The 12,629-nt window shown below is 40.3% G+C and overlaps 1 protein-coding gene across 1 annotated transcript; it reads right to left on the bottom strand.

Moving 5' to 3' along the window:
• Positions 1–3,815: 3,815 nt before the first annotated feature.
• Positions 3,816–12,422, bottom strand: LOC115377874 (putative gonadotropin-releasing hormone II receptor). The gene is made up of 4 exons (XM_030077945.1): positions 12,304–12,422; positions 9,360–9,963; positions 7,091–7,295; positions 3,816–4,318 (listed from the first exon to the last, which is right to left on the bottom strand). Exons 2-4 carry the CDS (start codon positions 9,906–9,908, stop codon positions 3,816–3,818), a joined length of 1,257 nt encoding a protein of 418 aa, XP_029933805.1. The 5' UTR covers positions 9,909–9,963; positions 12,304–12,422.
• Positions 12,423–12,629: the final 207 nt, after the last annotated feature.

Genomic DNA, 12,629 nt, shown 5'->3' with positions numbered 1-12,629 from the left:
TCTTACTGTGAAAACAAAATAAATGGCGGACATTCCTTTTATTCTCAGTGGAAAATGCAATATTTTAAGATAGCTTATGCATTCGAATGCGTTTTGATAACATTTCTTGCGGGAAATGTGCATTTTATTTCCAAAATCTTCGTTCAGTTAATGTATATGATGTTTACTTGGTTAGTTATTACGAAGATTCTTTCAGGTTTCTATCGTTGCTGTGGCTGTTGCTATGGACGCTGCTACCACTGTCGCTGATGTAGCTTCCGCTCGGAAGTATTGTCTTCACTGTCACTGTGGAAATCTGGGGAGGGAGGCGTGCGGTTAACCTGCTCTCATAGAAATCCGTGAAATGAGCATGACTTCCTAATAACGCATTGCGTGCTCCTCGCACGTAACCTGTTTTAATCTATGGTTTTAATTCCGTGTGGTCACCACACAAAGTGTCCACTGAAAGTCAGCGAGGATCCGTGACGTCACGCTGTGGGTGGTGGTTCATAGATCCCGGAAGTGCAAATTTAATCGATATTCCGGAAAAAGGTCTGATTATTAGCCATAACGTTGTAACCATCCAAGGCAGACTTACCACGAGCTATGAGGATGTGTAACGATGGCATGTGCTTCAGCCAAATCCACAAGTCCCGTATAATATCAACTTTATTTTAAGAAAACACGTTTTATTTGCGATGTCATATCACGGAAAAGCACTACATCACCCATAATCCTAGTGTTTATCAGCGACGTGTCTGATTTGACTTTCATCAATAAAGTCATAAAGTGTAATAAAGTGCATGAAAGTTGATAATATGCTGATATGTTACGCCATTGAACACAACCCTTTCAGTCAGCGAAACAGAGCGGGTGGAAAAACCACGGAAACACGTCAAAATAGCACTGACTTTTTTTTTTTTGTACAGCTACTGCTTTTTCTCAGAAAATTTCATATTCATAAGAAAAAATGGAATGACTCTAAACCCAGCTTTGATCACTTCCTTAATGAGCTGAATCAGTACTGCACAATTATTGATGGACTTGAAAGCAAGAAGGCTCTAAAAACTGGCTCCATTTGGGAAAAATATTATAAAAATTGATGACTGCATATCATGCATCTCTCTATGTATCTAATCTGTACTCTGGTTTATGTTTTATGTTTTTTTTGTTTGTTTGTTTGTTTTGTTTTGTTTTTTGTTGTTGTTTTTTTGTTTTGTTTTGTTTTTTCTTTGTCCTTTTGATGTTTCTTTCTCTCTTTGTTTGTATTGATGTTTTGTCTCTTTTTCTCTAACCCCATTGTATATTGTATATTGTACGTTGTTAAAAAAAAAAAAAAAAAAGGACTACCCACTTCTACTTCCGCTTCCGCCCTGATAGAGTGCCTCATCCGCTGATTTACTGCAGCTGCTCTGATATCATAATTCTAATGTAGTTAAATAAATCATTCACATAAATTACAATAACAATTACAATGATGATAATAAAAAATACTAATAATAGCATGAGTACCAGTAACCTGGGTTACAGTGTGCTCCAGTGTGATGTCTGCCAAATAAAGACACCCGCTCACATTACAAGGAAGCATAATCAACCACTACAAAATGGCCATACTTCACCTCACTTTAAGTATCAGAGAATAGAAGCCAATTACATGAAAATGGGCTCCATGTCCTCAGAAGCAGGAAGGTCATAGACAACTTCTCATTCATATACAATCAACACAGACTGCCTGTTGAATAAGGGGGTGGTTTCATTTTAAACTGGTGATAGAGAATTCTTAAGCATTAAAAATATCAATTTAAAGTGCACCTTATTGAGCACTTCTCTGATATTCCTTGAATAGTAAGTACAGACACATTTTTAGTCTCTTATTTATCTCCCGGTGCTACATTCTCTCTCTCTCTCCAGTGCTTACTAGTCATGTCTGCTTATTCTGTGCTGCCCATGAAAAGGAACTGATATTGATTTTAACGCACCTGGAGTTCCTCATTTGAATTTCTAAAAAGGCTCATTAAGGTCGGCACCAACGGCCACACATTATTTGGAGATTTGATATCACAGTTGTTGTATTTCAAAGGACTTGTGTTGTGATTTTATCAAAGCTACCCCCCCCCCCCCCCCCCCCCCCCACACACAAAAAAAAAAAAGCATTGTATTGTACTGTATAATGTCTGCTGTGTGGAGAATTTGTTTTCAGATTTATATTTTTGTTTATGCTTGTTTTTTGCGTGTGTGACTTGCTTGCATTTGAAGTCAGCATGGGCATGTTTTCTTCCCTTCCCAGAAATGTCCATTCATTTATCTGAATACTCACAAGGAATACTAAGTATTATTATTACAAACGCTCTATGCAAATTTCCCTTTTTTCCCCTCCTGCGAAGAAGAATCCATTAACATCAAAAGCAAGGCTACAGATTGAGCAGTATGAATAACTGACAAGGCTGTGCTCATTTCCGGTTTGGAGCCAAATGAAAGACTGATTTAGATTCTGTGACATTTGCAGGGTTGAAACAATGATTGGCTGTGCATTACAAAATCAGTTTTTTTTAGAATGCAAATGTTTTTTAATCCACAGTCACCAAAATTCAGAAGCGTTTCCTTGACTTTTGATACCTTATCGCTCTTGTGTTTGATGAAATAGAGTACTGGAAAGGAGTATGTCACCTGCAAGAAAAGCCAGCAATCACAGGTGAAGCAGAGATCAATTTAGAGAGGCAATTTATTCCTGGCATTGCTCCTCTCCATTTGACATCACTTTAGCAGCATGTGACCTACAGACGATCCCAATAGAAACCCTGGAGGGTAGTCTGACCAAGTTGTTTCACAAGCCGCTGGATTTCATGTTTTATGTCCTCTGGCTAAGTCATTAAGACATCTTAAAGGTCCTAAAGTAAAAAAAAAAAATGTCCTTAAGTAAGTGTTGTTCAAGAGGTAGCTGACATGTTTGCTAAATGTCTCGTACTCTGAAGGTTTTTTTGGGCTCCTGAGATTTAATGTATTCCTCCTGATGTAGAAATAATTACATTTACATTACATTTACAATTACATTAATAACATTTTACTGCCAAAGTGTCAGTGTTTTCTCACCAGGACATACTAGGACTGAATACGGTGAAATGCACCTGAACCTACTTGTCTTAGTCATGCTCTATTTTTGTATGTGGTTAATGAAGGCTATTTTGAAGGTAGGTTATATTCATTATCTTGTCAGTATCTCTCCGTACAATTAGTTGAGACAGAAATGGCGAACTGTTGGACATTGTGACTCATCCTCAACTACACGACAGCAGTTCCCTCAGGGAGCTTACTGCTACACATCCGTACAGCGAGAGAAATGTGTTTACCAAAGAGATCTGTCCAGAAATGCAATCCCAGTTTGCATGTTTACAAGCACAGCTATGACTCTCAATTTCCTTATCTGCCAAGAGGGTTTCTAATAATTCTGCTCTCCTGACAGCTGGCAACATTTTCAGCAGTACACAATGTACAAGATCCAGTAGATATAGAATAACAATTTACTGAACATCTAAGCATTCTTTTAAATGGCAGCTGTGTGAAGCTCATACCATTTCAAGGATATACAATCTGTGTAGTCTGTCTAGACTTCCCCCCCCTTCTGGGAAATATATGTACCAGATTCTGTAGATTCCAACAATTAATAATTGTATTTTTTCACATACAAAAGTCTTGTACACATGCAGCTTGTTTGAAATTGATCACATGACATATATGATATTCAAGGAACCTACATCAAACACTGAATGAACCATACAGTTGACAGCAGTGTGCTAAATATTCCACCCTGTTTTCTCGTCATATCATGTTCTCTGGGCTCACTGGCCAGGATAACTTTCTGCATCACTGCTTACTGTTACATAGCTGCTTCTGGTGGACTTTGACTTTGCTCGGCAGGAATCGCTGCATAATCCAGGCCTGTCCTGGCCGGCAGTGGTCAGCTGTCTTTTCAAGGGCAGAGAATTGGCAGCACACACAAAAGACCCAGTTGTAATTGTGCTGTTGTCTAGGTTTGATGTCACGGTGGCATTGTGGTAATACCTCTTGAGCCCCTTTCGGAAGCGAATGGTGAACAGACCGTATATGATGGGGTCCAGGCAGGCATTGAAAAGCCCAAAGATGAAGAGAATGTGGGTCAAGGAGTGGGAAACCTTTCCTTCCAGGTCATCAGGAAAGAACCAGTACCACAGGCCGAGCAGATAGTACGGAGTCCAGCAGATAATGAAAGACAGGACAATCACAATGCTCATTTTCAGAGTTCGCATTCGGGCTTTAGGGATGTTGTTCTTGGAACATCGCAAATGCACTTCATTGGTGGATACTGGAAGAGCAACGGAGGACAAGAATGAGACATTGTTAAAGGATGGTTTGAATGCAAACAAAAAAGCAGATTTATTATTTAATAAATGCATGCCATAGCACCAGGGTCCTCAAATCAAAGTATTTCATTCCTAAAAAGAACATCACCCCCCATTTATCAAAAGTTTGCATGAACAAATTCATTCATCAATTATGAGGCATACAAACTGAACTAATAATATTTTGGTAAATATTTTATGAACATGAGGAGGAAAGTGTCTATGAATGGGGCCTGTTAATCAACCATCAGTTTCTACAGCTAAAGGTAAAGTATGGATTCTGTCTGCGTACCAGGTGGCTATTGGTTTTGGATTTGTCTTCTTGCAGCTCCTAGACCTCTTGTTTTGTGCTAACATCACCTTCTATGTTTTATCATGTTTATGCGCAAATTATAAAAATCAACCTCTGACGCTGTCCTTTCACTTTTTCTTTTCAAACAAGTTACACAAGCACTTCGGCGAGGCAAGGAAAGTTTATGTGTATTGTACCTTTCAAACGCAAGGTCAGTCAAAGTCCTTTACATAAATTTTAAGCAGACATATAAAAGACAATAAGATGTACAGTACAGGCCAAAAGTTTGGACACACCTCATTCAATGTGTTTTCTTTATTTTCATGACTATTTATATTGTAGATTCTCACTGAAGGAATCAAAACTATGAATGAACACATGTGGAGTTATGTACTTAACAAAAAAAAGTGAAATAACTCAAAACATGTTTTATATTCTAGCTTCTTCAAAATAGCCACCCTTTGCTCTGATTACTGCTTTGCACTCTTGGCATTCTCTCGATGAGCTTCAAGAGGTAGTCACCTGAAATGGTTTTCCAACAGTCTTGAAGGAGTTCCCAGAGGTGTTTAGCACTTGTTGGCCCCTTTGCCTTCACTCTGCAGTCCAGCTCACCCCAAACCATCTTGACTGGGTTCAGGTCCAGTGACTGTGGATGCCAGGTCATCTGCCGCAGCACTCCATCACTCTCCTTCTTGGTCAAATAGCCCTTACACAGCCTGGAGGTGTGTTTGGGGTCATTGTCCTGTTGAAAAATAAATGATCGTCCAACTAAATGCAAACCGGATGGGATGGCATGTCGCTGCAGGATGCTGTGGTAGCCATGCTGGTTCTGTGTGCCTTCAATTTTGAATAAATCCCCAACAGTGTCACCAGCAAAACACCCCCACACCTTCACAGTGGGAACCAGGCATGTGGAATCCATCCGTTCACCTTTTCTGCGTCTCACAAAGACACAGCGGTTGGAACCAAAGATCTCAAATTTGGACTCATCAGACCAAAGCACAGATTTCCACTGGTCTAATGTCCATTCCTTGTGTTTCTTGGCCCAAACAAATCTCTTCTGCTTGTTGCTTCTCCTTAGCAGTGGTTTCCTAGCAGCTATTTGACCATGAAGGCCTGATTGGCGCAGTCTCCTCTTAACAGTTGTTCTAGAGATGGGTCTGCTGCTAGAACTCTGTATGGCATTTATCTGGTCTCTGATCTGAGCTGCTGTTAACTTGCAATTTCTGAGGCTGGTGACTCGGATGAACTTGTCCTCAGAAGCAGAGGTGACTCTTGGTCTTCCTTTCCTGGGTCGGTCCTCATGTGTGCCAGTTTCGTTGTAGCACTTGATGGTTTTTGCGACTCCACTTGGGGACACATTTAAAGTTTTTGCAATTTTCCGGACTGACTGACCTTCATTTCTTAAAGTAATGATGGCCACTCGTTTTTCTTTAGTTAGCTGATTGGTTCTTGCCATAATTTGAATTTTAACAGTTGTCCAATAGGGCTGTCGGCTGTGTAGTAACCTGACTTCTGCACAACACAACTGATGGTCTCAACCCCATTGATAAAGCAAGAAATTCCACTAATTAACCCTGATAAGGCACACCTGTGAAGTGAAAACCATTTCAGGTGACTACCTCTTGAAGCTCATCGAGAGAATGCCAAGAGTGTGCAAAGCAGTAATCAGAGCAAAGGGTGGCTATGTGTTCATTCATAGTTTTGATTCCTTCAGTGAGAATCTACAATGTAAATAGTCATGAAAATAAAGATACCGCATTGAATGAGAAGGTGTGTCCAAACTTTTGGCCTGTACTGTAAATACATAGGTGCTTGGGCAGAGGGGTATCTGCGTGGTTGGAGTGAGTGAAACTATGTTGAATTTAACCTGTTCAACTTGAAATTTTGGAAATATTGAGCTGCACAGCTTTGTTGTAACTAAGAGTCACTGAACAAAATGTGTAGTTTGTATGTTGCTTTAACTATTGTATTTACAAAATCGCAGAGCTTTTCCCTGTTAGGGATGTGAAAGCAGATTTTTTTTCAGTGTTGACTGGTCAGTGGGTTTTGAGCGATTAGTCAACAAGCTGGTCTCAGGAAAGACCTGTAGTAAAAGTTGGCTGCATTTATAGACAGGAATGAGTTTCTTTGCTATATTAATAATGAATGCATAATCTGTTTACTTTTAAATTAAGAACAAAGGGCAAACGAAATGGAAAAACATCATTCTTGTCTATTTTGGCCATTTTGGCTGTGTGGGCCAAAATATAATGTACTTAAGGTAAATTCATGTGTAAGACAGCTTCCCACAAGCTTTACATTTTATATATACTATTGGGATGGCAGGAGAGATCAGTTTGCTAAAGCATGTTATTTGCATTGTCCATTGTAAAAAAAGAAAAAAGAAAAAAAAAGGCACATCCAAATAGTGGTGCTCATCCCAAGCACTTTTTGAACTTACTGTTGTCTTTTGTCATTCGCTTTGAGATCTCAATGAAGATCCTTGTATAGCAGGTGATCATGATCGCCAAAGGCAGCAGGAACAGGCAGCAGAACGTGAACATGTTATAGGCCGTTTCCTGCCAGCGAGCAACAAAACTCCCACGTGTGGTGCACTGAGTGAAGTCTTCGGGATAGGTGATGGTCACGCTGCGAAAAAGGAACATCTAAGGAAGGAAACAATATTCAGATAGCAACTTCAGGCCTGTGATATATATAGTCCATTACTAATCCCTTGTGTGTGTGTTTGCGGTAACATCACTAAGCATTTACTTTCTCCCTCTTTGGTTGACCAATAGACCAATAGAGGCCACCTCAGGAACTGAAAGGGAGTAAGAAATATGATAGCAAAAGATAACTGGCACTTCATTTGTTCTTCTAATCAGCCATAATCAAATTGTTTAGTTTAGGCACTGCATAATTACAAAGTGAAATTCAATTAGAAGTTGATTAGAATAACACAGATGAAGAGCATGTTCTTATTTTATTTAATGAAAAATAATTGGCCAGAGTATCTGAGAATACTGGCACCATGTTTTCTCTGGGATCAGGGACAGCTTCATCAGTTTCAGTTTTTATAAACACAAAATTAGAAACCGAGGTTCACAAAACATCTTATCGGTGATTTCAACAAGTGATGCTTTTTTGTGGCTGCTCTACTGACCTCAGATGGGAAACCCACATGGTGGACCCACTGCATTTTTGTTTGGGGCTGAGTAGAACAATTTCTTTGTGAAACCAATTCCTCAAAGTGTTGTCTCAAGACCTATATTTGGTCAGATAATTGTGTACTCAAAATAATCATGTCTCTGTTCATGTAAAGCCCTTGGATCTCTGGTGGACAGACACTGTGTGAAAAAAAAAAAAAAAAAAAAATTACAATGACTGTATTCCATTCCAAATGAAGGGTGTTCTGAGTTGATTTTCACTTCAAAACCAAAAAGGCAAATAGGCATGGTTGCATAAGACCCATATTGAAATTTAGATTTATTTAAATCATTTATTTGATTTATTCAAATGATTTATCCAAGGGTGCTTTCTCTTTGTGTATTAAGCCTTTATCCTTCACATGAAAGACAGTGTACATTCAAATACAGCTCATAGTGCTTAATAAAGCAGGACCAATAAAAAAAAATAAATAAATAATGGCCAGTTTTTGTACTGTGCAGCCAGGGTCAAAACTCTCACACAAATAAGATGCCACTTAAAAGCGCTTATTATTGTGATTAAATCTGAACAATTTCCTCAAAGGGGAGTAACTTGGAATATTCCATTCATACTCAACTGCATGGTATCAAATGCTCATGTAAGCAACTTAACCTGACTGAGAACTTAAGCAGTGTGTGGAAAATAGGTGGGTTACTTCATGCATGTAAATATATGCAGTGTTGAGATCATTCATCTGAACAGTTGACTTTTTGGAGATATTTGGATTCTGCAGGACTTTAAAGATACAACTCCAAGACTGGATTAAGACTCGGTGGTGCTCCTGGACCACAGCACTCTGGTGCCCCCATTTTCCTGTCCTTTCTTTTTTTTTTTTTAACCAAAAAAAGGTAGATACTGCAGGCACACTAGGTAACACTACACTTTTTCTAGCTAGTTTTTGTTTTTTAAAATTACATTTACATTTTACATTTGCAATCACTCAGCTGTACACGTTTGTCTGTTTCGTTTTGAATGATGAGAGCATACAGCGAGCAGAGGGTGAAAAAATATGGTTTAGCTAACAAGCCTATACACCATCCAGAATTTTGTTTTTAGTTTCAAAAGAATTTGTTGAAATATCTTTAGCTTTGCAAGATAGAGCCAACAGTTTTATACAGGATGTTTTTCTGGTGCTCCCTAGTGGGTGACTGTGGAGCTTCTCGGTCACCAGGTCATGGTTACCTGCTGAGATGAAGTGAGGGCAACTGGACTTGTTTGCAGATTCTACATTTCACTGTAACGTCCCCATGCAGATTATTACCTGGGACTCCCCACCAGTCTGTCAGAACTGAAGAAGCTTCTTGAATGAGAAGTGAAGCGTCTTCAAGAATCTACAAACAAGTCCAGTTGCCCTCGATTCATCCCTAGTGGATGAAATTGTCTGGTGCCCCTGGGCGCTTGCCCAAGTTACCATATGGATAAACTGGGCTTGTGAAACCCAATGTGTAATATAATCAAACAAGACAAGACTAGCAGTGTTTTGACCCCAGGCCCAAGATGCCAACTGGGATATCAAACCTCACCTGAGGGACTGACAGCACGGCGCTCATCCCCCATGCCAGAGTCAACATGACTCTGTTCCTCTTCCTGGCCTTGTTGATTGCCAGAGGGTTGAGGATGGCTGACTGCCTGTCCAGACTGATCACAACAGTGACGAAGGCGCAGGAATACATCGCCTGCAGCTTAAGAAACATCAGCAGCCTGCAGGCAAAGTCCCCGGCGAGCCACTGGACCGTGATGTTCCACACGGCATCCACAGGCATCACAATGAAGGTCATCAGCAGATCAGCCACCGTCAGGTTGATTATCAGAACCCTGACGTGGGATTTGCGCTTCCCATTGCTGTTTGCTGCCCACCACACAGCCAGGTTGCAAAAGGCTGAGGTGCCACATAGAATGAAGGTAATGATCACCCTCACTTTGGCTGCAGTGGAGAACGTTGGCAGCTGCAGAGCATCGCCCCCTGATGTCCAGTTGCACGGAGGTGAGGACCAGTTGCAGCTGGCGTTCAGCTGGTATCCTGCACTTGGCTGATACATAGCCACTGCAGGATCATGGAGAGTGGTATTCATTTTCTGTCTCGTGCGAAGGAAGCAGCATTCTGCTCATCCGGCATGAGGGTCAGCGCTGGCGACCGTGGTAAAAAAAGGTAAAAGATGAGTTATTTGTCAGTGAGTGGTTGTACAGATCAGTGCTTTCCATGAATAAAACATGCAATGTGTCATCATGAAGAAGTATTTTTTATGCTATATTGTGTATGTGAGCTTTATTTTTGCTATCCAGTGAGAAAGAAAGGGGACGCAACTGCCTCTAACAATCTGAGGAACATGGGAAACACATTTACGTTATATGCAATAAGCACAAATCGTTTCACTGAAGTCTCTAGTAATTACTCACAGATGACCAAAGGTAGTTTTGTGCTGGTTGTAATAAAGCCATAATTTGACAATAGGGGTGCAAAAAAAATCAGTAGAGCCGATTGTCACATTATTACTTCTCACAGTATTGTACTGAACCACCAGCCCAGTGATGTGCCATGGACAGCCAAGAGACTGATTGGTTCCTCCTCTGAAGGTGAGGTATAATCAATGAAATCACCAGTCATCAGCTGATTGGAATGAAAACCTGCAGACTCTTGGCCCCTCAATCACACTCACCTTGCCAGCCCTGCTCTGGCGTCTGTACCAATATGTAGCGTTTATACACTTAATTTGAACATTGAAACATGACTTTGAGACAGCTGCAGAATAAAAATTATAATAATAAAAGTTGTATGGCCCTTTTCTAAACATAACTGTGCCAATAAAGCACAATAAAACAAAGATAAAACGTTTGAAACATCTAAAACTTATACAGAAAGGGCTGACAGATGCAGAACAAATCAATAAAATTATGAAAAGACCTTGCCATAAAAGTGACTTTTAAGAGGTGATTATATAGATTTTGCACTAAGTTCCACAAGTTAGGCTCACTGGACAGATTCTGCCGCTGTAAAATGGAGGAACCTTAATTAAAATCAACAGGTGTTTACCCGGCTATATCATGTAAAAATGGCTGCTGAGAAAAAGGTCCAACCCTCTTCTACTCAGTCATCTAACAGATAATTTAGTGAGGTTGGTCTGTTCAGCGAAGTTTGAATTGACAGAATCAAACACATTGGTTTTTGGTGATAATAACATAACACTGTAACAGTTATTGTCTGCAATTGGAACACTGCCTATTTGTTCTTTTTAATTATAAAGGAAAATATATTCCAAGCCTCCATAATATGAGCTTTTCCAACTGTACACTTACCTTAGAAAATAACGCACACAGCATATGATATGGAGTGAGCAAAGGCTCACTGAGACACACACACACACACACACACACACACACACACACACACACACACAATCACCAGACTATAAATGGCATAGAGTCATTCCAACTACATTCTGCGGAGCCCTGTATAATAGGCTATATTAGACCTATAGATGTTAGACGCACGCAAAACACGCAGCCTCCGACTCACACTTGATGCTTATTGATTTGTGTGTTGAGTTAGCGGTCTGTCAGGTTCTGTTATGTGACAAGACGGTGCTTCACTTGTTTCTACGAGTGTGAACCGAGCGAAGCGGACACACGAGATAATTGGTCTTTCTTTAGTCACATCTGGCCACCCCATGTGGAAAAAAGACATGATCCCAGGGCGCTTGCGTGCTTACAATTAAGCGCCTATGAGTGAACGTGTGCCGACTGGACGAGCATCAGTAAGACGCGCAGCAAACAGTCGCGTTATCTTTCCAGCTCCATTCACTTTGTTACTCCTGAGAGTCTGGGAAGGTTGTGTCGGCTGCTGCGCTGAGATAGTGCGCTTCAAAGACACAGCAGCCGGTGTACTTTACATTTTCTATTAATTATTGATATTAATTATTTATCATTTAATTAGTTATTTTAACCGATCAAAACGGGAGTTTTTTTTTTTTTTTTAAATAACGACACACACAGGTCTAAGTAAATTTCATATTAACAGATAGTCAAAGACCATATGGATAACTCAATTAATAATCCATGCAAAAAAAAAAAAAAAAAAAACTTATAATTTCAGGCTCCCGGTTTAAAACACGCTCCTCTGCAGCTCACATAGACTACTGTACAGCAAGTATCTGCTGTCCATGTTTTCCATCTAATTCACCTGCTACAGTAGAACTACTACATCGCAGGCAAGCCTTTATTCGAGGAAAAAAAGAAATTTTACAAGACTCAACACTATATGAAAAAGATTTTAAAAGGCGTAAAAACAATAATAGTTAGGGGCTACAGCAGATATTTGTCTCCAAGATGACAAATGTTCAGCTCTGCATAAGGTTTGTAAAAAACTGGCAAGGGTATTTTAAATTTACTGGGTATTTTCGTTCAATAGCCCCTCCGCCCCCACTAAAAAATAAAAAAAATTAAAAGTCTGAAGAAAGTCAGCGGACTCACGTTTGTATGAAGTCCAGTGGGATTTAGTCCGTTTGCTCACATGTGCCCGGGAAACCAAAGTGTTTAAAATCACAGACAGAAAGAAACTCCGCTGGTGGCCCGGTGTGTTTACATAGGTAGGCTAAATCTGTTAGGGATGCACGGTTATCAGCACCCCCTCCGTCCCCCCCTAACGTCCAAGAGCCTTCCTCCTGCTCCGCTGTGCGTGTCTGGGCGCACGGTGATGGAGAGATGCTTCAAGTCTCTCTCTCCACCTCCTCTCACGGCTGTGACTGCGTAGTATAAAACCTCGGGGTGTGGTCACACCACAACGCGAACCCTTCATC

This window comes from Myripristis murdjan, chromosome 3 (assembly GCF_902150065.1).
Source record: "Myripristis murdjan chromosome 3, fMyrMur1.1, whole genome shotgun sequence".
Taxonomy (NCBI): domain Eukaryota; kingdom Metazoa; phylum Chordata; class Actinopteri; order Holocentriformes; family Holocentridae; genus Myripristis; species Myripristis murdjan.
This window is presented reverse-complemented; position numbering and strand designations above follow the sequence as displayed.